The 26,807-nt window shown below is 39.1% G+C and overlaps 1 protein-coding gene and 1 pseudogene across 1 annotated transcript in view; both read right to left on the bottom strand.

Annotated features, from left to right (window-relative positions):
* LOC128108812 (ATP-binding cassette sub-family G member 3-like) overlaps nucleotides 1-26,807 on the bottom strand; it is a 62,332-nt gene that overhangs the window by 28,633 nt on the left and 6,892 nt on the right. The window contains exons 2-9 of the mRNA XM_052735845.1: nucleotides 24,134-24,355; nucleotides 22,526-22,585; nucleotides 21,654-21,768; nucleotides 20,961-21,113; nucleotides 17,506-17,642; nucleotides 12,469-12,620; nucleotides 11,352-11,453; nucleotides 7,666-7,916 (exon numbers count right to left, since the gene is read on the bottom strand). Of these exons, the coding sequence (XP_052591805.1) occupies nucleotides 7,666-7,916; nucleotides 11,352-11,453; nucleotides 12,469-12,620; nucleotides 17,506-17,642; nucleotides 20,961-21,113; nucleotides 21,654-21,768; nucleotides 22,526-22,585; nucleotides 24,134-24,336 (1,173 nt within the window). The 5' untranslated portion in view covers nucleotides 24,337-24,355. The remainder of the gene's footprint in view (nucleotides 1-7,665; nucleotides 7,917-11,351; nucleotides 11,454-12,468; nucleotides 12,621-17,505; nucleotides 17,643-20,960; nucleotides 21,114-21,653; nucleotides 21,769-22,525; nucleotides 22,586-24,133; nucleotides 24,356-26,807) is intronic.
* Nucleotides 1-26,807, bottom strand: part of LOC128108691 (ATP-binding cassette sub-family G member 3-like) — a 159,554-nt pseudogene that overhangs the window by 125,907 nt on the left and 6,840 nt on the right.

Raw genomic sequence — 26,807 nt, 5'->3', positions numbered from 1 at the left:
TGTGGAAAGCAAGGACATTTGAAAAGGGATTGTAAACAGGTCATTCCTAGAAATAATGTTTCTTCAAGGAACACTGGCAACAGAATGCCCCTTCCTTCTGGAGTATGCAGAAGGTGTGGTAAGGGAAAACACTGGACCAACGAATGTAGATCAACAAGGGACAGACAGGGTAACCCTCTGCCTCGAGCTTCGGGAAACTCCCAGAGGGGCCTCAGGCAGGCCCCCACAGTAAATCCAGTTCAAACCTTTCCTGCAGTTGTAGAGGAAACCCCTACTCAAAGCAACTAAATAACCAAATGTCTATTGGAATAAATCATGTTAGTCGAGATGATGAAACAGAGAAAATAGGAAATACAGGAAAAAACATAAAGAAAATTTTTTGGCAAACTTCTATTAATGAACAAAGACCAAAACTAACAATAAAAATAAATGGTGTTTTGTTGTCTGGTCTGGTAGACACAGGTGCTGACATTACCATAATTGCACCAGAATTTTGGCATCCAACTTGGCCTCTTCAGGAGGTAAACATTCAACTCTTAGGAATTGGGACATTATCTAGAGTGAAACAAAGTGTAAGATGGCTTGAATGTATAGGTCCAGAAGGACAGAAAGGAAAATTAAAACCATATATGGCTAACATAGCTATGAACCTGTGGGGTCGAGACTTGTTACAACAATGGAATACTCAGATTAATATCCCTCCAATCTCAGAAACAAATCATAAATTAGTACATGTTTCTGAGAGAAATATTAAAAGATATTATTCTAATGAGTGCTCACCAGCCATCCATGTCATACAAGAACAGGGCACAACAACTGATAATCTTCCAAAAACATTAACAGCTCTACCTTTAAAATGGTCAACAGACAAGCCTGTATGGGTTCAGCAATGGCCTTTAACAACAGAGAAACTCCAGACTTTACAAGAGCTGGTGGAAGAACAGTTAAATGCTCATCATATTGAAGAATCAACCAGCCCTTGGAATTCTCCTGTATTTGTTATAAAAAAAAAAATCTGGTAAATGGAGAATGGTAACAGACCTTAGAGCAATTAACAAAGTAATTCAGCCAATGGGCTCTTTACAATCTGGAATTCCTTTACCTACTCTGTTACCAAAAGGCTGGCCTCTCATAGTTATTGATTTAAAAGACTGTTTCTTTTCAATACCCTTACAAGAAAAAGACAGAGAAAGATTTGCTTTCACAGTGCCTACTTATAATAATTCTCAACCGGTTAAAAGATTTCAATGGAGGGTTCTCCCACAGGGAATGTTGAATAGCCCAACTTTGTGCCAATATTTTGTAAAACAGCCATTAGAAGTGGTACGTAAAAAATTTCCTAAATCTATAATTTATCATTATATGGATGACATTTTATTAGCTGATTCAAATGCAGATACTTTAGAAAGAATATTTGAAAAAGTAAAGAAAATTTTGCCTTGCTGGGGATTACAAATTGCTTTAGAAAAGGTACAAAGAGGAGATTCTATTAATTATTTAGGATATAAAATAGAACTTCAAAAAATTAGACCTCAAAAAGTGCAAATTAGGAGAGATCGACTACAGACTCTTAATGACTTTCAAAGATTATTTGGAGACATTTCTCATCTAAGAACTATTGTTGGGGTAAAAAATGATGAACTGAATAATTTGTTTAAAACCTTAGAAGGTGATAAGGACTTAAATAGTCCAAGAGAATTATCACCTGAAGCTGAGAAAGAATTGGCCTTGGTAGAAAAGAAAGTACATGAAGGGCACGTAGATCGTATTGATCCAAAGCTGGATTGCATTTTGGTTATTTTACCTTCTAGGCATTCCCCAACAGGAATATTAATGCAAAGGGAAGATATTATATTGGAATGGATATTTTTACCAAATAAACCAAATAAAAAATTAAAAACTTATGTGGAAAAAATCTCTGACTTGATTTGGAAAGGAAAATTGAGACTTCGTCAATTAGCAGGAATAGACCCAGCAGAAATTGTCGTACCTTTAACTAAGGAGGACATTGAAAAATTATGGATAGAAAATGAAGCTTGGCAAAAAGCTTGTAGTAATTTTTTGGGAGAAATTAACAGCAAATATCCCAAAAGCAATAGAATTGATCTTATAAAGAGAGCTGATTGGATCTTGCCTCGAATTGTACGGGAAAAACCCATATCTGGAGTTCGTACATTTTATACAGATGCCAACAAACAAGGAAAGGCAGGTTACAAATCAGAAAATTTAAGTAAAGTGGTTCAAAGTCCTTATAATTCAGTTCAAAAATCAGAATTGTATGCTATTCTGTTGGTATTAATGGATTTTTCAGAACCTCTCAATATAGTAACTGACTCTCAGTATGCTGAAAGAGTAGTATTACATATTGAGACTGCAGAATTTATCCACGATGCTTCAGAATTAACTTCATTATTTATTCAATTACAAGATACAATCAGAAAAAGGAGTCATCCTTTATATATAACTCACATTCGATCCCATACTGGTCTGCCAGGCCCTCTAGCACAAGGCAATGATGAGATTGATAAATTATTGATAGGAAATGTGCTGGAGGCCTCAGAATTTCATAAAAAACATCATGTAAATAGTAAAGGTTTAAAAAAGGATTTTTCCATAACCTGGCAACAAGCCAAAGAAATAGTAAAGAAATGTCCTACTTGTTCCTTCTACAATCAAACACCATTACCAGCAGGATGTAACCCAAAGGGTACTCAGAGGAATGAAATCTGGCAGATGGACGTGTTTCACTTTGCAGAATTTGGAAAACTGAAATATGTACACCACACTATCGATACTTATTCAGGATTTCAATGGGCAACTGCTTTGAGTTCTGAAAAAGCTGATTCTGTAATCACTCATTTGCTAGAAGTTATGGCCATCATGGGTATACCTGCACAAATCAAAACTGATAATGCTCCATCATATGTCTCTGTTAAAATGAAACAGTTTTTTGCTTATTATAATATAAACCATGTTACAGGTATACCACATAATCCTACAGGTCAAGCAGTTATAGAAAGATCAAACAGAACTCTAAAGGATATGCTAAATAAACAAAAAGGAGTAACAAAAACCCCCAGAAATAGACTACATAATGCTCTATTAACTTTGAATTTTCTCAATGCCAATGAGAAAGGAACAACAGCTGCAGAGAGACATTGGATAATAGAAAAAACTACAGAATTAAATCAACCTATATACTTTAAGGATGTGCTGACCTCAGAATGGAAACTAGGGTATGTGTTACGTTGGGGACGAGGTTTTGCTTTTATTTCTACAGGAGAAGATAAGCTGTGGGTACCATCAAAATTGATAAAGGTTCGATTTGAACAAGAGAGACCTCTTAATTAGAGGAGGTGATAGTTCATCAACTATTGTAAACATCCAATTTAAACTAACTTACACCAGTAACACATGCCTTTTCATTTAATCAGATAACTTGTCAAAAAGGAACATCCCCAAAAAACCTTGGGGAAAGGTTTTTGTTTTTGTCTTTTAGGAGAATGAAGGTTAAGGAATTTGAAGAACACTGGACAAATGAGACAACTGAAGAAAAGGAACAAATCATCTATCCTAAGAAACAGAGTGAAATGGCATATGGGTATGTTATCTAAAAAAATTTTATGTCTTCCTAAATGTTTGTTTCTGCTTTTCTTTAAAGATTTAACACTATTTAACTTCTAATAGTCCCAGTTCAATTAAAATTTAAAGCTGACTTTGGAGTTGGAGAATGGCTCTCTCCTTCTTTAAACTCAAGCATGTTGTTAAAAGGAAAATGCAAACTCCCTGTATCATGCCAGAAGAAAAGAGCCATCTTCTGCTATGGGACAGGAGAAAAGCCAAATTAATTAAGGGACTATTCTATTACGAATCTCAACTCTTTGATTCTATTCTGATTCTTTAAACTTTTCTTAAAGTATGAATTTTATATCAAAATTTACAAGATCAATATATATAGATATATATACATTTTAAACTTTGTTAAGATATAAATGGTCATATAGAGTACTAACTAATTCTAAAAAGTTGCATATATAGTCTTTGTGTTCGAGTCTCTTATCAGTTTTTTGCAGGAAATCACGGTTAGGCCTAACATCAACTGAAGTCTCCAGGAAGAAGATGGGGCCCCACAACAACAACAATTCCACGTGGACAATAATAACATCACTAAGCTGACAAACATCATCTACAGATCAGCTTTGAACTACAAAGTGCTCAGAGCAATTTTGAGAAGAGCTAGCTGAGATGATCCAGTCTCAAAGACTACTTGAATAAGGATTTGAGATAAACCCTGAATTTTGGCATTATACACAGACTGGATAACGAAGGATATATTTACCTTTCCTAGAATTTGACAATTAACCTAAAATTTTTCTTTCAGGATAAAGATACCTTCGCCCATACCCAGCAGGAAGCAATTTCAAGAATACGACGCCCACATTCCCAAAGAGGTGGTGTTGCCGGGCGGTGGTGGCGCACGCCTTTAATCCCAGCACTCGGGAGGCAGAGCCAGGCGGATCTCTGTGAGTTCGAGGCCAGCCTGGGCTACCAAGTGAGTTCCAGGAAAGGCGCAAAGCTACACAGAGAAACCCTGTCTCGAAAAAACAAAACAAAAAAAAACCAAAAAAAAAAAAACCAAAGAGGTGGTGTGGGGCGGTTGGTTTTTTTGGTCTTTTAATGGGTTTTGGGTCTGGGATAATTTTCATTGATTAGGGGGGTTGGTTACAAGTTGTTGTCAAGGGTTAGGAAAAAGGCTAAGCAAAGGAGATTAGATTTAAGGTTCTTATTTAAAAAAAAAGAGAGAAAAAAGAAAGAAAGAAAAGAAAAATGTAAATACTTTACATTGGATTGGATTGTTTTATATTGTATACAAATTATATATATTGAAATTGATATTGTTAGAAAATGTTATATATATTTTTCTAATTGTACCATTCATCTAACAATGTAATGCAATTTTCTGATCCTTGAATGTTATTACCAACTATTAGGATATAAAGAAATGAAAGTTAGTAGTTAGATATTATAATAGAACTTGTAGTTATATTAGGTATGTTTTCAAGATTGAGTAGATATATTTTAGATAGACAGGTTATCTTCAAACCCTTCAGAGATCTACAGAATATGGCATTTAAAATGTTTTAATAACTTAGAAAATTTTTCTTTTTTGTTATGACTATGAGACATGTCGGCTCCTGGCAGTACCAATCTACTTCAGAGAAAATATGGGCATTGAAGAAACTGCATATGGAGTTAACTTTCATTGTGGCAAAAGTTAGCCACTGGACAACAAAGTATCCTCGAATCAACAGGACAAAATGGACAGACAGGACATAAAACAAAGGATTACTGATTCTTGCCAAAACAAGTGTGTTTAGGGCTTTATCAAAAGGCATCTTCAGAGGCCAGGACAATATGGCACCATCCCTGAAGTGGCCTTCGCAATTCGAAAAAGGTACAGTGCCCTTTTCTTCAAAGGCAGCTGAACAGGCAGTGGGCCGATGGCCTCTGATGTGCAATGGAACAGCATCTGAAACAGTTATTCTTGAAGAGTAACTAAGCTCACGCCTCTCAATAGTAGACTGGCATTTGATGGAGGGATATGGAGAAGAATGGGATGCTGAGATGAAGCCATATATACACAGCCAAGAAGAATGGACAGCTGAATTAAAAAACCATCAACAATTTCCAGAATTTAAAATCCTGAATCATGACATGACACTAGTGGAATTCAGGTATTTCTGGTACATGGACTACTCTCACTCAATGTGAGGTTGAACTGTTGACCTTGTGTACATCCTACTTCACAAATGAGTCTGTCAGATATTCTAAGCCTATAGGCTGAAGATGATGCCCCAGCACTTCGGAGAAACCTCAGGTGACTGTCCAGACAGCTGTCTGTTTCTGTCAACTCACAAATTTTTTGGAAGTTGCTTATGTGCACTTCCTGTTTTTATTTTTGTTAGCTAATATTATTTCCTTCTTGGGTCTCTGAGGGAGTTGAAGATTAGTTAGTTATAGTTGAAGTTTAGTTAGTTATAGTTGAAGATTAATTAGGATACATTTTGGACTTACCAAAATAGGATAGATAATGAAATTATTTTTCTGAATTTGTCAAATACAAATGGACTAGACATTGTTTAGGTATTTATTACTTGTATATATTGTATATAGTTATTGTACTTTTGTATATAGTTTTTCTTATATTAGTTATAAGCTTTTTCTTTTTTTTTCCTTTTTATTAAAATAGAAAAGGGGAAATATGGTGATATTTTATTTGTATTAAAATATGGCCGGGCGGTGGTGGCGCACGCCTTTAATCCCAGCACTCGGGAGGCAGAGCCAGGCAGATCTCTGTGAGTTCGAGGCCAGCCTGGGCTACCAAGTGGGTCCCAGGAAAGGCGCAAAGCTACACAGAGAAACCCTGTCTCGAAAAACCAAAAAAAAAAAAAAAAATTATTTGTATGTTAATAAATAAAGTTGCCCGGGGGTCAGAGCTATTAGCAAGCCATAGGAAAGCAGGGCGGTGGTAGCGTACGCTTGTAATTCCAGCACTTGGTAGGCAGAGCTGGGTAAGTCTCTGTGTGTTCAGGGATACAGCCATTATTGGATACACATGCTTTTAATCTTAATACCAATCATGGAAAACCTGGAGGCCTATACAGACAGGCTGTGAGGAGGCGGTCATGTGGTTGGGTTTACAACCAATGAGAAGGCAGGACAGGAACTCTATATAAAGACTTTAACACAGGGGTAGCTCTGGTTCGGAGAGGTAGGACCACCGCAGGAGGAAGGGTAAGGTTTTAGCTCTTAGCTCTGACCTCTTGGCTTTCTTCTTTGCATTGGTTCTGTGTTTATTATTTAATAAGAAGGTTGGATACATCTACAGATGATCCTTGTTACAGAGCCGGTTTAAAGAAAAGTAGAACCTCACTTCCTCCCAGTTCCCAGTCAGCTGACAGGGAAGAGCACTGTTCAGTCCAGTCACTATCTGTGTGTGAACTGCACTCTGAGTGGCTTCTGCTCTCACACTGGACTCCAATAAGGAACAGCACTCTGCACTGGGCTCGTCTCTCAGGCAGTGCATGCACAGGCTCCCTCAGAGGGGATCAATGGCCCTGTTTCCTCATCCCATGATTTCAAGTACAGATCAGCCCCCTTCCCCTCCCCAGTCACCTCCACCCTTCCTACTTAAACTTTCTCCAAAGTCCATTCTTTCATGTCACATGCTACAATTTATCTGTTTATTCAGTTACCATCCATCCACCCCCATGAAAAGTTACATCAGGACAGAAGCCTTTGACTCCCTGACTCATTTCTGGACTTTGAACTTATAGGATGCACTGGTGAATTAAATTAAATTAGACCAGTGTGAAGAACTCCCAGGTGTGCTGAATTTCTTGTTGCCTTCCCTGAATTAAATTTCCTACTTGGATTAGTCATTACAGTTCCTCTAAATAAAAAAAAATCACCAATAAAATTGTTCTCTGTAAGTAAAAAGTTAACTGTGTCCTACTTGCTTTATTGAATATTTCTATATGCCAAGTGGAAATGAAAATTACATGAGAGTAGAAGACAAATGTGAACCTGAAGTAGACTGACTCAGACACAAATTGTTCCCACTTGAGTTTTTTACAATGCAATTAAAATAATTCATCAGATTACCCGAATTATAGTGATCCATGTAAAATCCTGGAAATTTTTGAATGAACGAAAGATAATCCACCCGAGCTGATGCCAGAAAGGGGTGACACACGTGATCTCCTCCAAGGCTGAGATCCTCCCTGCCCTCTGTTCCCCCAAGAGTAAATCCAGTTCAGTTCTCGTTTCTCTGCATAAGGAGGACTGGGCATACATGTTGGCTAATTTTTCTGTGACTTGGTGCTGTCTCTCAGAAAGCTCTGTATATTTGTCGGCTTTGGGGTAAAAGTGGATAAAGACAAGAAACAGTTAGACAACAATTTAACTGATTTTTCTGAGACACTTATCACAAACAACAAATTATGTATCAGTTTTTCTTTGAGACAGTCTCATGTACCCTAGACTGGCCCTAAAGTTGCTATGAAGCCAAGGGTGACCTTAAACTTCTCCGGGTCCTCCTGTGTCTGTCTCAGGTGCTGTGATGACAGGCATGCACTTCACACATAGTTATGCTGTGCTAAGAACCAAACTCAAGGCTTTGTGCATGCTAGGCAAGCATTCTACCTGCTAACTTACATCTTCAGGCCACCATATTTTGAACATAATAAAATCATTGCTGTGTAATTCCTTAACAGATTAGAAGAGTGTCCCTAACTGACCTGACTACTGCCATTATCCCATGGACACAGCAAACTAAATGACTTCTTCCTATCTGGACCCCAATTCTTAACCAAGTCTTCCTTTCCCTTATGGATCTATGCTTGGTAACATAAAAGTCTGGTCCCTGCTTTCTTGTCAGGAGCCACTGTCAGCAACTATTGGAGGCCATGACCAATTGCAGTTCATAGCAATTGATAATTCAGATGTCAACCCACCACAGGAGTGATTCTCGGTGGGGTACCCTGTCCAGCAAGGCTTGTAGGCCACTGACTCTGAATACTGTTGCTTTCATCTGTAATTTCACTTATGCAATAACGGCTATGAAATCTCCCCATTACCATCATTTCCATGTAATGTGTACATTTAATCACATGATTACATCTCAATCTTATGGGCACACATATTTGTGGGTAGTCAGGAAGATGACTTCTTATTTAAGTGTATAATTTTGATGAATAGAAACATACTAAGATATGCTTCATACTAGATCTATTGTTCCATGTGGACTGTAGGCATTTAGAGGTCTTGTTCTCCATCCTTAGCCACTGACAAGGCAAATATTGGTCAGACTAGGAGTCCTTGTGGATCTTTCACAGAGCAGAATTGCAGGTACCTGGTCTTATTGGATCAAACCTGGTCTTATTGGATCAAAATCCTTCAGAAGAATTACAGCGAACTAGAAGTGATAGTGCAGTGTCTGGTCTTGGTATATCTTAGTCCTTCAAGAGATCAATAACACCTAGGTTGCCCTAAGCTCCTCCACCGGCACCTCCCCACTTTAATTAAAAAAAATAATTAACACTTTGTATTTATTTCTACTCAGTTTTTAATGCAAGATTCTAGGCTCAGTAGACTAATTATGTATAGGTCCTGGGATTTAGGTGATTAACAGTAAAAGGCTGTTAACTGACTAACCATATCTGAATATTATTAATGACATAAAATGGTACACATATTCTTTGCCTTTTCCTTAAATCTCTCATTGGTTTAGTTTTTTCCCTTGCACCCTTGCAGCTATCCCTTTAAGAGACAGCCAGCACTTTTTACAACCTACAGCTGTTGTCAGTCACCAATTAAGCTGACCGAGTCTTTGCTAAGTGTGACTCTTATCAGAATATTTGTCCCTGAGAGTTTGTAGTTTTTACAAACAAGTTGCTAATGAATGGATTATATATACTTGGTAATTTGTAATGAGTAGTAGAATAGAGATGTAGTAGAATAGAGATGTAGTAGAATAGAGGTGTAGTAGAATAGAGATTTAGTAGAATAGAGATTTAGTAGAATAGAGATGTAGTAGAATAGAGATGTAGTAGAATAGAGGTGTAGTAGAACAGAGATGTAGTAGAATAGAGATGTAGTAGAATAGAGATGTAGTAGAATAGAGGTGTAGTAGAATAGAGATGTAGTAGAATAGAGATGTAGTAGAATAGAGATGTAGTAGAATAGAGATTTAATAGAATAGAGATGTAGTAGAATAGAGGTGTAGTAGAACAGAGATGTAGTAGAATAGAGGTGTAGTAGAATAGAGATTTAATAGAATAGAGATGTAGTAGAATAGAGGTGTAGTAGAACAGAGATGTAGTAGAATAGAGACATATTAGAATGGAGATGTAGTAGAATAAATTTGTAGAAGAATAAAGATGAAGAGGAGTGAGTGAGTGAGAAAGTGTGGGTACGTGCTGAATGAGGGACGCAGCTGAATAGCCAGAGAAAAAAGTAAAAAGCTATGGAGAGAACGGCTGTGAAAAGAGTTGTGCAGAAGGAAGAATGAATGTGAGAGTGTGTGAGTGTGTGTGTGTGTGTGTGTGTGTGTGTGTGTGTGTGTGTGCGCGCGCGCGTGCGCTGAGTGAGGGATGTAACAGTGTGGAATGTAACTTTCCTTTATGGAGAACATAACAATGTGGAATGTATTTGTGTGGAGACAGAAAGAGTCAGAGACCATTTTTTAAGAAGTAAAAGAGGGGCCGGAGAGGGGAGAACAAGGGAATCCGTGGCCGATATGTAGAACTGAATTGTATTGCAAAATAAAAATTAAAAATTAAAAAAAAGAAGTAAAAGAGAAAGTTACCACCAGTAAGCGTGTGTTTCCTTATTTCACCAGTCATAGGAAGATTAAAACTTATTCCTAAATACCCTCAGATAAAAAAGTTTCCTATCCTTTGCTACTCTGAGGCATTCCTTTTATTACCCTGAGCTGATAGTGTGAGCTGGTCTCCCATGGTCGGAGTTACTTTCTGCCAAATGTGAATGTATATGCAAATGTATCATGTTTTAAAATGTTATTTTAAAAAAAAAGCAGGCATGGTGACATATCTCTGCGTCTTAGTGAGGGTTTCTATTGCTGTGATGAAACACCATGACCAAAACCAAGTGGGGGGAAGGGTATTAGGCTTACACTTCCACATGGTGGTCCATCACTGATGGAAGTCAGGACAGGAACTCAAACAGGACAAGAATCTGGAGGCAGGAGCTGATATAGAGGCCATGGAGGCATGCTGCCTATTGGCTTGTTCTGCCAGCTTTCATATAGAACCCAGGACCACCAGTCCAGGGATGGCCCTACACACAATGGGCTGGACCCTCCTCCATCAATCACTAATTAAGAAAATGCCCTACAGGCTTACCTACAGCCCAGTCTCATGGAAGCATTTCCTTAACAGAGGTTCTTTCCTCTCAGGACTTTAGCTTCTGTCAAATTAACATAAAACTAGCCAATAAACCCTGTAATACCTATAATTGGGAGGTGAGGTAGAAAGAGCACACATTTAAGGCCAGTCTGGCTACATAAGCAAACCACATCTAAAATAATAACAAGAATAATATGACAAACAGTAAGTACAACAGAACTTTACAACTGACAATAGCATATAAATTGTCTTTTATAAATTAAATAAAAAATACCAAACACTAACAGACAGCAAACTCTATTAGTTAATTTTAGGACACTGAATTAACATAAAAAGCTAAAAAAGCTAGATTCTAATGAACCATACTGTTGTGTTTTAATGAAATCAGTTAAGCAAAAATCTGACTCTAGAAGATTCACATACCAGCATGATTGTATTCCTCTGTGTCTAATATAGCAGGGAAACCTCCATTAATGATGTCCAGGAAGAAGAACTCAGGGTTGTTCTGGGAATCATATTCATAACCTACAAAGAAGGTAGGCCAAGAACACAAACCTGAGGACCCTCTTTCAGAGAGTGGGATGGGGAGGGGAGACAGAATCTAAAACTTCTTCCTCTTCTTTCCCCTCCCCCATCAACATCATTTTCCCTTATATATAAGCATAAAATTTCAATAATATCTGCTTTCCAGTCTAACATATATTATATATGTATATACACATTTATGAATATATATGTATGCTTATGTGTATGTTATACATATTTGTATGAACTCTTCCTATGAAACAATCATTTGAATTTGGCCTAAATTTTTATTGGACTCCAAAGACTCACAAACGTTTACACATTTTTAAATGACAAAGGTTAATCAAAAACAAATAAAGAGTGATAGACAACAAATATTTAACTTATATTTGTAGAGAGAATCATCCATAACTATATTCATATTTCTCTAAGATAAAACTGACAGCATGAACCATTACAAAATATTTCATCATCCAATCTGACTCTGAAAAATACAGGCAGACAAATATATAAGTCCACAGAAGTCAGACTTGAGCCACTACAGCCCCCAAGCTTTGCCTAAACCTGAAACACCAAGTTATTGCTAAGTTAAGTAACATCTCCACAGCTCCTCAGAGTCAGATCACACTAGGGGAAAACTGAAAACCACCATCTGCTACCTGAGCAAGAACACGATGATGCTGGGCTTTCCAAAGCTGTTCCAATGACAGATAACTGGACTTGAGGACAGCATATTAATTAAGAGGGTCACCACAACTGGAAGCAGAACAAGAGACCTAGGAAAAATACTGTAACCCAGGCATGATACAGGACAGCAGAAAGAAAAGAGACCTGAACAACAAGCCTGGGCTACACAACTAACAGAGTCCTGTCATCAAATTAACCAAAGGTATTTAAAATGGAGAAAGCCACACACAGTAAACCTGCATGAGGGTCAAGGAACATTCCTGAGAAACCCTGTTCTCTCCCCAGATCCCATGAATGAAGGAGCTCTCACAGCAAAAGCCAGCCATACCTGCGGATGTGAAGTACTCCAGCGCTTCTTGTGCAGGCCCGTGATACATGACTTTTCCTGAGGCCACTAAGGTGAGGCTATCAAAAAATCTGAAGATGGAGTACTGAGCCTGATTAATGGAGAAGATGATTGTCTGTCCCCTCATAGACATCCTAAGTTCATAGAGGGAAAAGTCATAAGTCACTGGACAGCCGAACCTTGAAATTCTCAACAAATATTTTATTTCTGAAGTTACATTCTTCATTCCCATTTCAGCTTGAATTTTTCTTAAAAACACCTCTTCTCACTTGTATTATGCACTTGATAGAGAAACCAAGCTCCAAGCTTTTATTTAAAAGACTAGCTTTGTAAAGTGTGGGACATTAGTAGTCCAGGGTTGACTAGAGTGTTACTATGTAGACCCCTGCACAGTCTTCTCAGACACTGAATCGGAATATTGGGGAGTCAGTGCAAGGAGTCCATATCATGAACAGGCAACTAGGGTGATCAGCAGGTTCACTCAAGCCTGAGAACCCATGACAGAGCAAAGACTACAATTATGATTGTATGCACAATTCCCTTCAATCATTTACACATTCTGCCTCTTCGGGAATTGGTTTTCATTGTTCTGATAATGTGATTCACATTACTAACCACTTATTCTTCCTGCTAAACCCTTCAGCAAGAACCTCATCTCAATTCTCACAATACCGGCATACGGCATGTCAACACAATTTCCCCATTCCTGTTGATAAGGCTTAAAGGTCAGGAAACAGGCCAGGGAGTCACAGTGAGGGGCAAACCTGGGGTTGGATCTCTGGTTTAATTCCATGATAGGAAAAAATAAGCTGAACTGCCATTTCAGGGGGTCATGTCTTCTGTTAGGAGAAACAATAACCAAAAATGTGTTTAAACCTGCTATGAAAATATTTTCATAAAAGCTGGGTATGGTGACATATCTGTAACATCCCAGAACTTGGGAGGATCAGGAGTTCAAGGCCCAGCTAGGGTACATGAGACCCTGTTTCAAAAAGACAAACAGAAAGAATGAAAGAAAGAGAGGGGTTAGGATGGAGGGAAGAAGGGAGGAAGGAAGGAAGGAAGGAAGGGAGAAAAGGGGGAAGGAGGGAGGGAGGCAGAAAAGGAAAAGAGAATGAGAAAGCTGTGAAGTGTAGTGCACACCTTGAATTCCAGCATTTAGAAGTCAGAGGCAAGAAAGTGATATCAGCCTGGGCTACACAGTAAAATGAACAACTATGAAACTTCAAGAAAAGCATCTCATAAGCATATACTATGAGGTATCACTGTATCCAAAGACAGACAGCCTCAAAGACAGCCAGGCCAGATAGTAATATCAATGCAGGTGGACAGAAGCAGACAAGGATTCCTTGAAAGCGAAGTAGATTTGCAACCCATCTGCAGGTAAAACAGAGTACCAGCAGCTAGGAAGAGAAAGAACCAGCTGTGCACAGTGTGAACTAAAATGTCTGTCCAAGAAACTATGAGAGCTCACTGCTACACAGCAAGGATTGTGTGTGCCTGAATGTGTTTGAGAAAGGGAGAAAGCAGGGAGAAGAGGAGACAGGGAGGAAGAAGGAGATAGATAAAAAAAAGGACACAGAGAAAGATAAATAACAGGTGTGGAATTAAAATATTAAAACAGATTGTAGGAAGAGCAGCTTAGGCTCAGGAAAAGCCCTTCTGTCATAAGCTGGATCATTGGGGGGATGGTAGTAGAGAGCTTGCAAAGACTCAGGGAGCAGCCACGGCAAGAGCCTTCCTCAAAGTAAGGTCTAGGATCTGTGGCCTCAGTATCTCCTCCCACAGCATTTAGTTTGGAAATGTGGGCAGTGTCTCACACCTACAGAATCACACCTAGAGTCACACTTATAGAATCACATAGACAGAATCACACCTACAGAATCAAACATACAAACTCACACATACAGAATCACACATGCAGATTCACACCTACAGAAACAGAAGGTGGGTTTTTTGTTACATGAAAGTAGAATTTTATTTTAAAAATATATATCCTTGTCAGCAATTTCCTAAAAAAATATTTATTTATTGTACAGGGTGTTTTGCCTTAAGTATATGTATGTATACCATGTGTCCTTGGTGCATGTGGAGGTGAGAAGCCTGCAATAGATTTCCTAAAACTGTAGTTACAGCTGGTTGTGAGCTGCCATGTGGATGCTGGGAATTTAACCTGAGTCCTCTGGAAGAGCAGCAAGTGCTCTTAATTGTTAATTCATCTCTCTAATTCTTGTCAAAGAATTTAATTTAAAAATTTTATTTTAAATATATGAATCCTTGTCAAAAGAAGGAATAATATTGAAATATGTTGTATAAATTTCTACAAAAAATAAATTAAAGCATGAAAAACCTCCCAATGAAAGGGCTTCCACTAGTCAAAGAGGGATTGATTTAATACTTATAATAATGAAGAATAACATATTACAGTACAAAATCGGAACTGGGGAGAGAAACCTTTCCACACAGTGTCATGTCAGGTGGTGAAGTGATTAAAACAAGAGGAGTTACTAATTCACAGGACAGCTGGTTGGTGGAGATGAGATAAGGAGCAGAATAATGACAAATAGCCAAGTGTTCCCTGTCAGACTGTTAGTAATCACAAGGGAAAACTGTAATTTCATATGACATAACCCAGCCACCACCAGCATGAAGAGATGATCAAGATTCAAGACAGAAAAGGTAGATGGATCAATGTGTAAAGACACTTGATGCCAAGTCTAAAGAGTTTAATTCTCAGAACCCACCTGGTGGAAGGAGAAAACCAAGTCTCCCAAGGTTTCCTCTGACCCCTATATGCATGATATACAGATACACACACACACTAAATAAATAGATAGATAGATAGATAGATAGATAGATAGATAGATAGATAAATAATTAAATAATTAAATAAATAAATAAAATATTCCTACCATGGAGGATGCACTTCCAGGAGTGTTGGAGACCAAGGAGAACACAGCATATCAGGGCCTGAGTCTGCTCCAGAACACTGGGAGAAACCACACTTAGGATGGCCCCATGCAATGCACTAATACTAGCCATGGCATGAGACACAGGGACAGAGAGAAGCGTTCCATACTGAATATGAGCAAGAACTTGATCTTAGAGTGTCCTGAAGCAGACAGGAGAGGGGACAGACAGGGAAGGTGTGACACCTGAGGAGTCTACAGACTAGAAGGTGACAAGGCCCCAGGTGTTGACTTCCTCACCGGGAAGGTGCAATGGTGGATGATGTGGTTCTTGGAGGGACAGGCAGGAGTGTTTAGGGTGATGGACCATGATGTCAGAACAAAACAAAGAACAAGGGGAAGGAAGGACAGACAGGGAGTGCAGTAAAGTTCAACAGCCAGGAGCCCAGGTCATGGGAATTAGACAGTCCTTATACGGTTCTTGGGGTTATTCAGTCAGTTTGAAACTCTTATTAATTTTTAAAATGTAGACACCTAACCCTTATACTTTTTTCTATAAATGTTTCAGTCACAGACTTCTTTCTTGAGAGAAGGAAATGCCATTTCTTTTATTTCATTCTTCCTCAGGTTTAGGACCCAGACCTTAGGAATCATTCCCTCAGCTACCACATCCAGAGCTAATCCCAAAGATAATGTTATTTATTGTAGATGTAACCAACCGTCTTATTAAATAAGAAACACAGAGCCAATACAGAGATGAAAGCCAAGAGGTCAGAGCAATAGCTAAGAGCTAAAAACCTTACCCTTCACTGTCGCTGTACCTCTCCAAAATAGAGCTACTTCCTGTGTCTGTCTTTTTTTTAAATAGAGTTTCTGTTCTGCCTTCTCATTGGTTGTAAACCCAAATACATGACCTTCTAGTCACTGCCTGTCTGTACAGACCTCCAGGTCTTCTATGGTTGGTATTGAGATTAAAGGCGTGTGTCTCCAATGCTGGCTGTATCCTTGAACACACAGAGATCTACCTAGCTCTGCCTACCAAGTCCTGGGATTAAAGACGTGTACCACCACCGCCCAGCTTTCGCTATGGCTTGCTAATAGCTCTGACACCCAAGCAACTTTATTATCATACAAATAAAATCACATTTCAGTACAAATAAAATATCACCATAATTTATTCCATCTTCAAAGCACTCCAGAACACACCATTTCCTAGCTAAGGAACCCCCACAGCTCCACCTCCTGCTGACATCTTTACATCCCCATGATGCAACTGGACAACCTTCTCCATGGTTCATGCTCTGTTCTAAACTCAGAAGCCTTCCCACATCCCCTGACATGGAAACCCAGGTGGTCCAGGCAATCTACATCTAACCCAACCAACCTGCCTCATCTCAATTGTGAATGTGGAGGGCTGAATTGTGTCCTTCCAAAGACTCATTTGTTAAAGACTCACATCTAAAAACTTAGAATGTGGCAATAATTGAAAACAGAGTTTTTTAAAAAGGTAATTAAGTTTAAATGAAATTACTAGTGTGTCCTAATGTAACTGGTGTCCTTTAAGACACATGAAGAGGAAGGAGACACCATCCACAGCTCAGTGACCGAGGCCTCAGAAGACACAGCCTGTGGATACTTCAATATCTGGCTTCCAGGATCAAGAACTGTAATAAATCTAACTTCTATCAAGTCACCCAGTCTGTGGTGTCTTTAGCAGTGCACTAGCAACTTTCCATCCCCTCAGGCCACCAGGTCTAGTCAAGTTGGGCTATTTAATGTTCCAGACACCTTGAACATGCTTTGCCTCAGAACAAATGCATTTCCCCTCTGTACAGCACTCTGTTCAGATCTCACACACTCACACAGCTCACTTGTCACATGCTTGCGGGTTATGGGGACATGTATTTAAAGCAGTGCTCCACCTTCCCCACAGCCATCTTTCCCTATGCTCTTGTCTCATTGTTCTTGACATGTGTTCCTTGTTAAATGAAGTTTCCCTCTAATAAACAAAGAAGAAATTCTGATGCTTACTTCTGAATCTCTTACACATAAATATACACAAGTGTCCAGGTATTAAGTGAATAAAACTTAATGTTCCTTTGGCACTTACCTTTTCATAACCAAGATGACATCTACTGTAGTTACCAAGTCTAAGCCAGTGGTGGGATCATCCAAGAATAAGATGGGATGCTCAGCAACCAGCTCCATTGCTATACTGGTCCTTTTCCTGAGCTCTTTAGATCTAGGCTAAAGCAACAAGAACCATCATTATCAACAAAAACACTCACAGTCATTGTCATTTGGTGAACTAGACTGTTCCAGCAATAAAATATTTTGTTATATCATTATCTCAAGATGCAGAGTATGGGCACCTGGGAGAAGAAGGACATCTCTCTTTTCCAAGTGAGTAGAAAGAGGCTGAGGTCAGACTTGACATGAAGCCCATGCTAATGACAGTTACTGTTTGTTCTTTATCAAGTCCCATGTTCTAGGATAATGAGTTATCACACTCCAAGACCGGCACAGTGAGATCTCTGTCTAAGGAAGGAGGAAGACGGGACAGGAGAAGATGAAGTATCTCTAGTAATTTAGTCATTTAACACCCTCCCAACACACACATACACACACAACACAGGCACTCTACACAACATACATACAAATATACACATTACACAACACAACACAGAGACACACACACACACACTGCTTTTTATCAAAAATTCCACATTGCCTTTTTATGACCTTTTTAACTTCCTTAAGACTTTGCAAATTGACATTTACACTGTACAGCACCACAGAATTCATGACTCATCCTTGTACGCAAATCCAAAGGATGCTATTGTCTACAGGTCAAACTGTCACAATCTTGGACCAGTCAATGTCATTGTGTAAGGTGAGAGGGAATATCAAGATTCATGGGGACACATAAATAGGGAACAATTCTCCCCAAACATGATAACCAAAACCATGATCAAGCCCTACTGACAACATACAACAAAGGATGTCTGGGGAATGTGGGTGAGTGTGGTCATGACAAGGCTGAGGATATAAAGGCATTATTAATTTTGATAGTTAAGAATAGAGTTTATAGATAAGCAGATGTTCTTATTTTTATGGATGAAAAGTAATTAAGTACTCAGGAGTAAGATACTCCCTAAGGTTCTTTTAAAATGCCGCAGTGAGAAACAGCTTTAGTGAGCATGCTGTTGTCAACACTCATGGGCCCAGGAGGCTGGTATTAGCAAGTACACTATTGTGCTGGCTATAAAACAGTCCAACTTTTTACAGAAACTACATATTGCCTCTACATTTCTTAAATCAAAATCTTATGAAAGGTTGGAGGGAAAAGCACTTGCCACACAAGCCTGAAGCCTGGGTTCAATCCCTGGAACTCACATATAAAAGCTATATGTGGTGGCATGCATCCATAATTCCATCAAGATGTAATTACAGTGAGATGAGAGGTGGATCAGGAGCATCAGGCATGGGTGTAGGGCATCAGTAGAACAAGACAGACCCTGACAAACAACAAGGTGGAGGAGAGAGAGGATCCTTGACAAAGGTATCCCATGACCTCCATGTGTGTGCTATGGCATTCAGGCACACACACACACACACACACACACACACACACACACACACACACGCACGCACACACACAAGCATGCATGCACACACACACAATTTTTTAAAAATCTATTATTAAAAAATTATATTAAAGTTCTGGCAATTCATTACATTTCATGACTTCAAGAAGTTAATAAATATCTTTGTATGTTGTCCCTAAAAAAAGTAAACAACTTAGGGCAATGAGTACTTACTGTTAAAAACAGAACAAAAGAAAGAACTTTATTGTAAATGTAAAACAGAGCCAAAACAAACAAAAATTCCATCACTCAGGAAAAAAGAAAGCATGGTAAATGGAGCTTTTCTATTGTTCTTCCCAACAAGACAAACACCTCATAAATGACTGTGGAGAAGTATAATGGGAATCGATAGCCATTATCTTCTATTCCTCACTGCCTCTAAGGAGAAGTCACCACAGGAGTTAATCCATGGAAATTGTATTCTGGGGAGCCCATTTCCATCCATACAACCAAATGTCTGCTCAGCAGACATCTATATATAATCTTCTCAATGAGTCCATGTTCTTGTGAGAGACAGGATGGTTTGGAGGACACAGGAAGAGTGAAGCAATCTTGATAGTATAATCTCTAAACATTTAAAAAATAAAGTACCCAATCAATATAATAATAAAAATATAACAATATAATAATAAAAAACATTTGGGGACTGCAAATGGTTATAGACCTGACAGGCTGAAGATATAAGGATTTTATTCATTTTGATAGTTAAGAATGGAATTTTTAAAGATTAAGAATAATTAAGTATTTAGTAATAATGTATTACATAATAGTCTTTTAAAATATGTTAGTAAGAAACTAGTTAGCTATGATATAGTTAGCTGTGAAGTTCACCCCTCCTGATCCTACACAAATCCTCATAGGAGTCACCAGGTCCACTCTGTTGCTCTTGCTCAAGTTTGTACCATTAAAACCTAACACAGGAGCTGGTACTAAATATTGACAGAAGGAGGGAGCAGGGGCAAAAGGAAATCCTAGGTTTCCATCTAGTTACTGATAAAATGATCTTAAATAAGTAAACAAGGAGTGAACGGTTTATTTCAGCATAAAATTTGAAAGTACAGTCAACCATTGCAGGGAAGTCCAGGCAGGAAGCTGATGCAGCTGGTTACAGCCAGTCAAGAGCACAGAGAGGATGAATGCAAGCAAGCCTGTCAGTGTTCAGCTCACTTTCCCCATTCTCATGACACCCAGGACCCAAACACAAAGAATGGTGCTGCCTGAGTGGGCTGGGTCTTTCCACATCGCTTAACTCAATCAAGACAGTCACCTCAGAAATGCCCACAAGCCAACTGACTACAATTCCTCATTGAGACTCTCTTCTAGATGATTCCAGGTGGATCCAGACTGCGTCAAGGTGACAGTTGACACTAGCCACCACAGACAGGATGGGATAAAAACACAGAAAGGCTACAGAAAATAACAAGCACTTAACAAGTCAGAAGTAAATGCTAAAGAGACCAAGTACAACCCTGGAGGAAATAAATGCAGAGTGAAACACAGAGCCAGAGTCCTCAATCCCAGGTCATATGTCAGTCCAGAAAACATTCTGAAACAGCAAAGGGACAAGTCCTCAGGGAAGAGACAATAAATAGAAGAATACACTTGTCAGATTCTCCATGAGTCAAGAGTTTAAGGCTGAGGAAGAGGAGGCTCATGTGAGGAAACTTGGAAATGGCCATGTGAGGAACACTTTTCCCTCCTAGATCACACTCCATTCCCAGGTTTAACCATTGCTAAGAAGATTTCCAAGTTCAATCTCCACTTTACATCATGTAACCAGTCACTTACTCATTAATACAGAGGGCAGCCGCCTGGACCACACACATTAGAGGAAACTGATAATGGAGGGTCATTTTATCAACATGGGGATATTTTTCTTTTTTGGCCCTGAGTCTTTCAAGATTTTTCTTCACATTACCTTGACATTTGCCACTTTATCCAGATGCAGAAGTTCAAGGATCTCATCAATTCGCCTTCTTCTTTCATCTCTTGTTACAGTCATTGGGAGTCGAAGAGCCGCTGAGAACTCTATATTGTCTCTCACAGTCACCGTGTGCATCACCACGTCATTCTTAAGGTTAAATAGTATTTCAATTTAATGTAGTTATCACTAAGACAAACATTTTAACAAATGTAACCTAATCCTCATATAAACCACACACAATGTAATATTCTACTGAAAAAATAAGCCTTCCGTGTTACTCATTTCAAGTCCAGAGCCTGATGTAATCATTTTCACCCCCTCATGCCTTCCAGGTAGAGCACAGGGATTTAGGTGACTGCTACCTGCAATTATTTGCAGAAGTCATCTTCTATGCAGTGGAGAAAGATGAAGGAATGGCAAAATCGGACAACAGCAGTCCTTTGTAGAATTAAATCACAGCTGCAGTTACTAATACTGAGCCACAGCTGTCAGACTCCAATCCCTCCCCATCTTCCTATTTAATAATGTCAGCTTCAGGCTAATGAGTCATTAGGAAAAGCTGGTGTAGAGAAAGTTGGGCCTATAAATGTGTCATATATTTGATTGGAAACACACAAATCTATAAGCTGAGCATCTAACCATACAGAAGCAAAGGAAATCTAAAATTACAAACCCATGAACACTTACTTGTGGTACATAACCAGAAGTACATTTGAAATTAGCAGGTTGAGGTTTTCCATTTATCAAAATATCTCCTGATAATCCATGTGGATCTTTCTTTGCAGCTAAAACATCTAGTAACCTACAAAGGGTTATATATGTTGTATAGTTTACTTTCTCCCTTCAGTAAAAGCTATCACCTTTTAACTACTCGAAAAACAAAAATTCTGCATATCGTAAGTTTAACTGACATCTCTCTCTCTCTCTCACACACACACACACACACACACACACACACACACACACACACACACTGCTTTCTGCTCATTATGTGCTCTAATACAGCCCAGAATTATGAATGCAAGACATGATCCACATGACCATCCCTCCCTGCAATCTGACCTTGGGACTCAAACTCATAATGTGCTGCTGTATTTTGAGAATTAGCCCTGTTGATGATTTCTTGTTCCCAGAAAACTGTGCTTCATCTTTCTAATTTTAATATTATTTTCCCCACATTAGATAATAATATGATCTAACACCATATGCCAATCACTCTCTCATTTCCTATCAGTAAAGTGGACCCTGTAAGACTTTCTGTTCTTGGTAGAAAATTAGAATGCATCTCCTGAACATTATCCACAGCACATGGGTCCAGACTCACACATATATACTCACAGATATACTCACACAATACTTACAGACTCACACATATACACTCACAGATACACTCACACAATACTTACAGACTCACACATATATACTCACAAATAACTCACACAATACTTATAGACTCACACATATACACTCACACAATACATAAATAACCTCTGTGGAAGTGATTTTACAGCACAGAAACTAGATACAAAGGGCTCGCATGTGCTTTCCGTTATACTCACCAAGATCGGCTCCCATCTTCAGGTCCCATGATGGCATTGAGGCCAGGTCTCATGATCCCACTGTAAACACAAAAACATATTATGGGTGATTTTTCTATTTAAAAGAAGTTATATTAGCTTAGTGTCTACACTGTATATTCTGTTGTAATTGAATGAAATTGTATACAGAAAATAAGCCAAACTCATAGGAAATAATTTAAATATTAATAGAGGTCTATTATTTACAAAAGATGTCAACTGCTAGTGGGGACTCATCAGAAATATGCCTCAGATATCACAAAATCCTTTTTGTTTATTATTTAAATGACTTCTCTTTTTAAAACATGGTGCATCTAAGTTCAGTGTTCCTTGAAGCAAGCAGCAGGTTCTCATGAAGACTCTGTTACACATATGGCCTTTATGTGTCAAGTACACAACAGCTTCTCGTTCATGTTTGATGATCAGTATCTTCATGTAGCCCTGCTTGCTGCCTCCTAAACCTCATCACAACAAACCAGTGATTCATGGAATACTGATATCAGTGTTGTTACTACTAAAATAGGATCAAACCAAAATCAATGCACCTTAAGTAGAAATCCAAAGACTAGAAAGAAGCACTCAGGGGACAAAAGATTGTTGCCAAGTTTAACACTCAAAACAAAACAAAGCAAAACACTACCTTAATCAAAATATAAAAGTTAATACACACCAACAAAATGTTGATTTCCTTCCCTGATAAGGAGATTAGAATATGCTCAGTTTAGAACTGGGAGACACCCTTCAAGTAGAGGACATTATTTACTAATGTAGGTAGAGCAAAAGCACAAATTATGTCTCAAAAAACTAATTGATTTATTCAGCATAGTGAATATTCAGATTGAAAAAGGCATATGCTTATAGAAAACATACTATGTTCCCATTTGTTATTTCATATTCAGACTAGATCATGAATCTATCTTTATGTATGACAAGAAGAGGCTGGGGGATGGTTCATTGAGTGAAGCACTTGCTGTGTGAGGGGGAGGACCTAAGTTAAACACCCAGAATTCACATGACCTTGGGTGCAGTAGTGGGCACCTGTAACTCCATGCTCTATGGAGAGATGGAGACAGAGACAGGAGAATCCCAGGACTCTTGCAGGCTGCTATCCTGGCACACCCAGCAGTGAACAGTGAGAGACTCTGTCTGCAACATGGTAGAAGGTGAAGACCAGTGCTCAAGGTTGTCCTGTGATGGCCTTGTGCCATGGGTGTGTCCTAGCATGCACACATGTGCACATGTGAACACATACACACACATACACTTACACACCCACATAAACAGATGTATACACATACACACAAAAAAATACATACAAAGCTTATTAATAATAGAGAAAGTGTGTTGGTTGAAAAAGTTGTTCAATGTTGCGACCTCTTTATTTCATGCACATTTGAACACTTACATACATACACACAGAAGCAAATATATACACATACACTTATACACACACAAACATATATATATGTATATATATCTATATATACATAAACAGATATATACACATACATATGCAGGTTATTGATAATAGAAAAAGTCTGTGTTTGTTGAGTTGTTCAGTATATTGATCTCTTTAGTTCATGCACATACTTGATATTAGACAGTCTTTCTATCACACGTGTTTTTTTACGAAATGGAAATCCACTCTGCACCGTCTCTCGATAGCTGATGTTATGAAAACTCAACACAGCCTCTCCAGTCTGTGTGTCCAGATCACCGGTGTCCATTCCAGGAAGGTCACTGGGATTTCTTTCTATCATTGGCATTGCAACAGGGTCATCATTGGAAGACATCTCCAGAGGTTCTTCCTTCCTGCAGAAGGAACAGCAATATTATGTTGATGGTGAACACAGAAAAACATTATTACACAGCACAGGACACTTTAGGATTGTTTTAAACTGTGAAGTCATAGGCAGATTCCTTCCTGATGAACAGGACATATGACTATGATTATCTAAGGACCCAGTGAGAACCAGACGGAACCGAGTACATAGACTCCCCTTAGACAACCAATTCCTAAGAAACAAATGCACCCTAACAAGTAGAGTATAAATGTGATTCATAATTCATAAAGGAAGAAGGGGAGGATGAGGGAGCAGATTTGTCTTACTTCAAAACCATAATACATTATATAAATTCAAATGTAGAACACATGACCACCGTTACCACATCTCCTGTGTGTGGGGGTGTTGTGTGTGTGCACATGCACAGGTGTTCAGATATGTGAATTTGTGGAAGACAAAATCATGTAGCAGATACACATACATAGAGAGCAATTCTGGAACAGGGTGGCCAAAATACACAGTTGGTTCAAGGCACAGTGTCAGTTAAGTACAGATATTGTTCAAGGACAGATTGCTCCAAAGCACAGAGCTGACTCCAGGCACAAGGGTCTGAACAAATGGGAGCTCAGTGAGCCACTTCACTTATGTGGTCATGGTGAGCAGAAGTCCTGGGGTCAGAGTTGAGAGTCTGTTGCCTTGTATCTAGTGATGCACACATCAGGTGGCCTGATGATGGCTCAGTGGGTGTGATCCAAGTGAGGGCATGACAGCACTCATTGCTCTGGTGTTCTGGACACGCACACAAGCTTGGTTTCTTAGGCAAGGTTTTCAAATATCATGGGTCTAGGTGCTCCTGGCTTAATACATTTATAGGTAGGAATAGTTCATTTGTGTTAATAAGTTATTTATCAATCTATGTCTTACTATCTGTGCTGGACATTTGCACATATAAGGTATTGAGTCATTTTTCCCTCAGCATTGCTTTCAAAATGAAGCAAACCACTGCTGTATAAAATGGAGTCAGTCACCCAGGGCAAGGTACACTCTGAAAACTACTGTCCTATACGATACAAAGGAACACAGATGGGCACAGCCTGAGCTCTGCACACTCAGTCTCTCACAGTGCTAGAACCAGGAGCTTCTGTTCTCTGAGTTTGAGCTGTGATGGGAATCCAAAACCATCAAGCACATGTCGTGGTGCCCTGGGATGGGCTGGGTGGTGGGCAGCCATGAGGGACAGTAGTGCAGGTGGGAGTGACTGACAGACACACTCCTGGCTCAGGCTGTGGAGGCATGAGGACAGGCAGCCCTGACTCCTGTACTGGGAATGACATGGCTCCTGTGGATGACTGCTGAGCCTGAGAGTTCTGAGCAGGTGGCTGGAAGATTCTTTGGTTTGTGAAAATGCCTCATGCTGCAATTTGTGTGCAGCAGACATGGGCTGAGAACTCAAACCCCAGTGAAAGGATGACTCAGTTTCCACAGATTCTTCCTTATTGCATGGTGGTTTGCTGCTGGATAGGATTTGAAAATGCTTACTTAGGCACACAGCTCAGCTCCCAGGACGTCTCTCCATTATGGAACTCCACACTGAACTTCACACCCACTTCCCCCAAAGCCTTCTGGAGACAAGGCTTGGATTAGACAAACCCACAAACGGAAGTGTCTACCTGGACTACAGGCCACATGACCTCTGGGACTTGCAGTGGCAAAGAACATACAAAGGCAGGCAGTCTTAGAGTGAATGATGCTCTGTTTCTTAAGGCACCTGTGTCCTGTGTACAGCACCAGCCGGGAAGGCGGCAGCAGAGAGGGATGGCACACACCAAGTATGACCCCAATGCCCAGACCTGGCAAATTCTATGAGAGCATCAAGAGAGAGGCTCGTCCAGGTCTCTGTCTTCCAGATACTAAAATGTTATATATAATTTTCATATAGTAAATTATTTTTAAGATTTAAAAAATTTTTAATCTTTAAAAAATCCTTGTCTTGTGTTTCCTTAATCTTACTGTCATTGACTATGAGGCAGGGTCTCCTTGGAAGGTTCAGACTTGCCACAAATTTCTAATCCTCCTTCCTCACCTTCCAAGTGTCAGGATGGAAGGCCTGTGGTTTATCTATTTTATTTACATGTTTTTAACTATGTAACCATATTGTTTTTAATCTCTTGCTCTTTTCTCTTCTGCTCCTTTTCTTTTTCTAACCTTTCTTTCTACACATCCTTTATTCAACTATTTTGTTATATCCATTATGATAAATGTGGAAAGTTGGCTCTGATATTGTTGTTACTGAGGTTCCTTTTCTCCATCCTGACCAGTGCTGAGGATAAAGCTCTTGGCAGATGAATGCTGACTGTGCACGTCCTCACATCAATGTGTAAAACATATTCACTCCCACAGGTGCACCACCCACAACAACGAAACACAAGGATGTGAGAAAACTAGGTTATACCACTTCCTCAAAAGATTATAAGTTGTCA

The sequence above is a fragment of the Peromyscus californicus genome, unplaced genomic scaffold (assembly GCF_007827085.1).
Source record: "Peromyscus californicus insignis strain IS unplaced genomic scaffold, ASM782708v3 Scaffold_13__1_contigs__length_99412109, whole genome shotgun sequence".
Taxonomy (NCBI): domain Eukaryota; kingdom Metazoa; phylum Chordata; class Mammalia; order Rodentia; family Cricetidae; genus Peromyscus; species Peromyscus californicus.
This window is presented reverse-complemented; position numbering and strand designations above follow the sequence as displayed.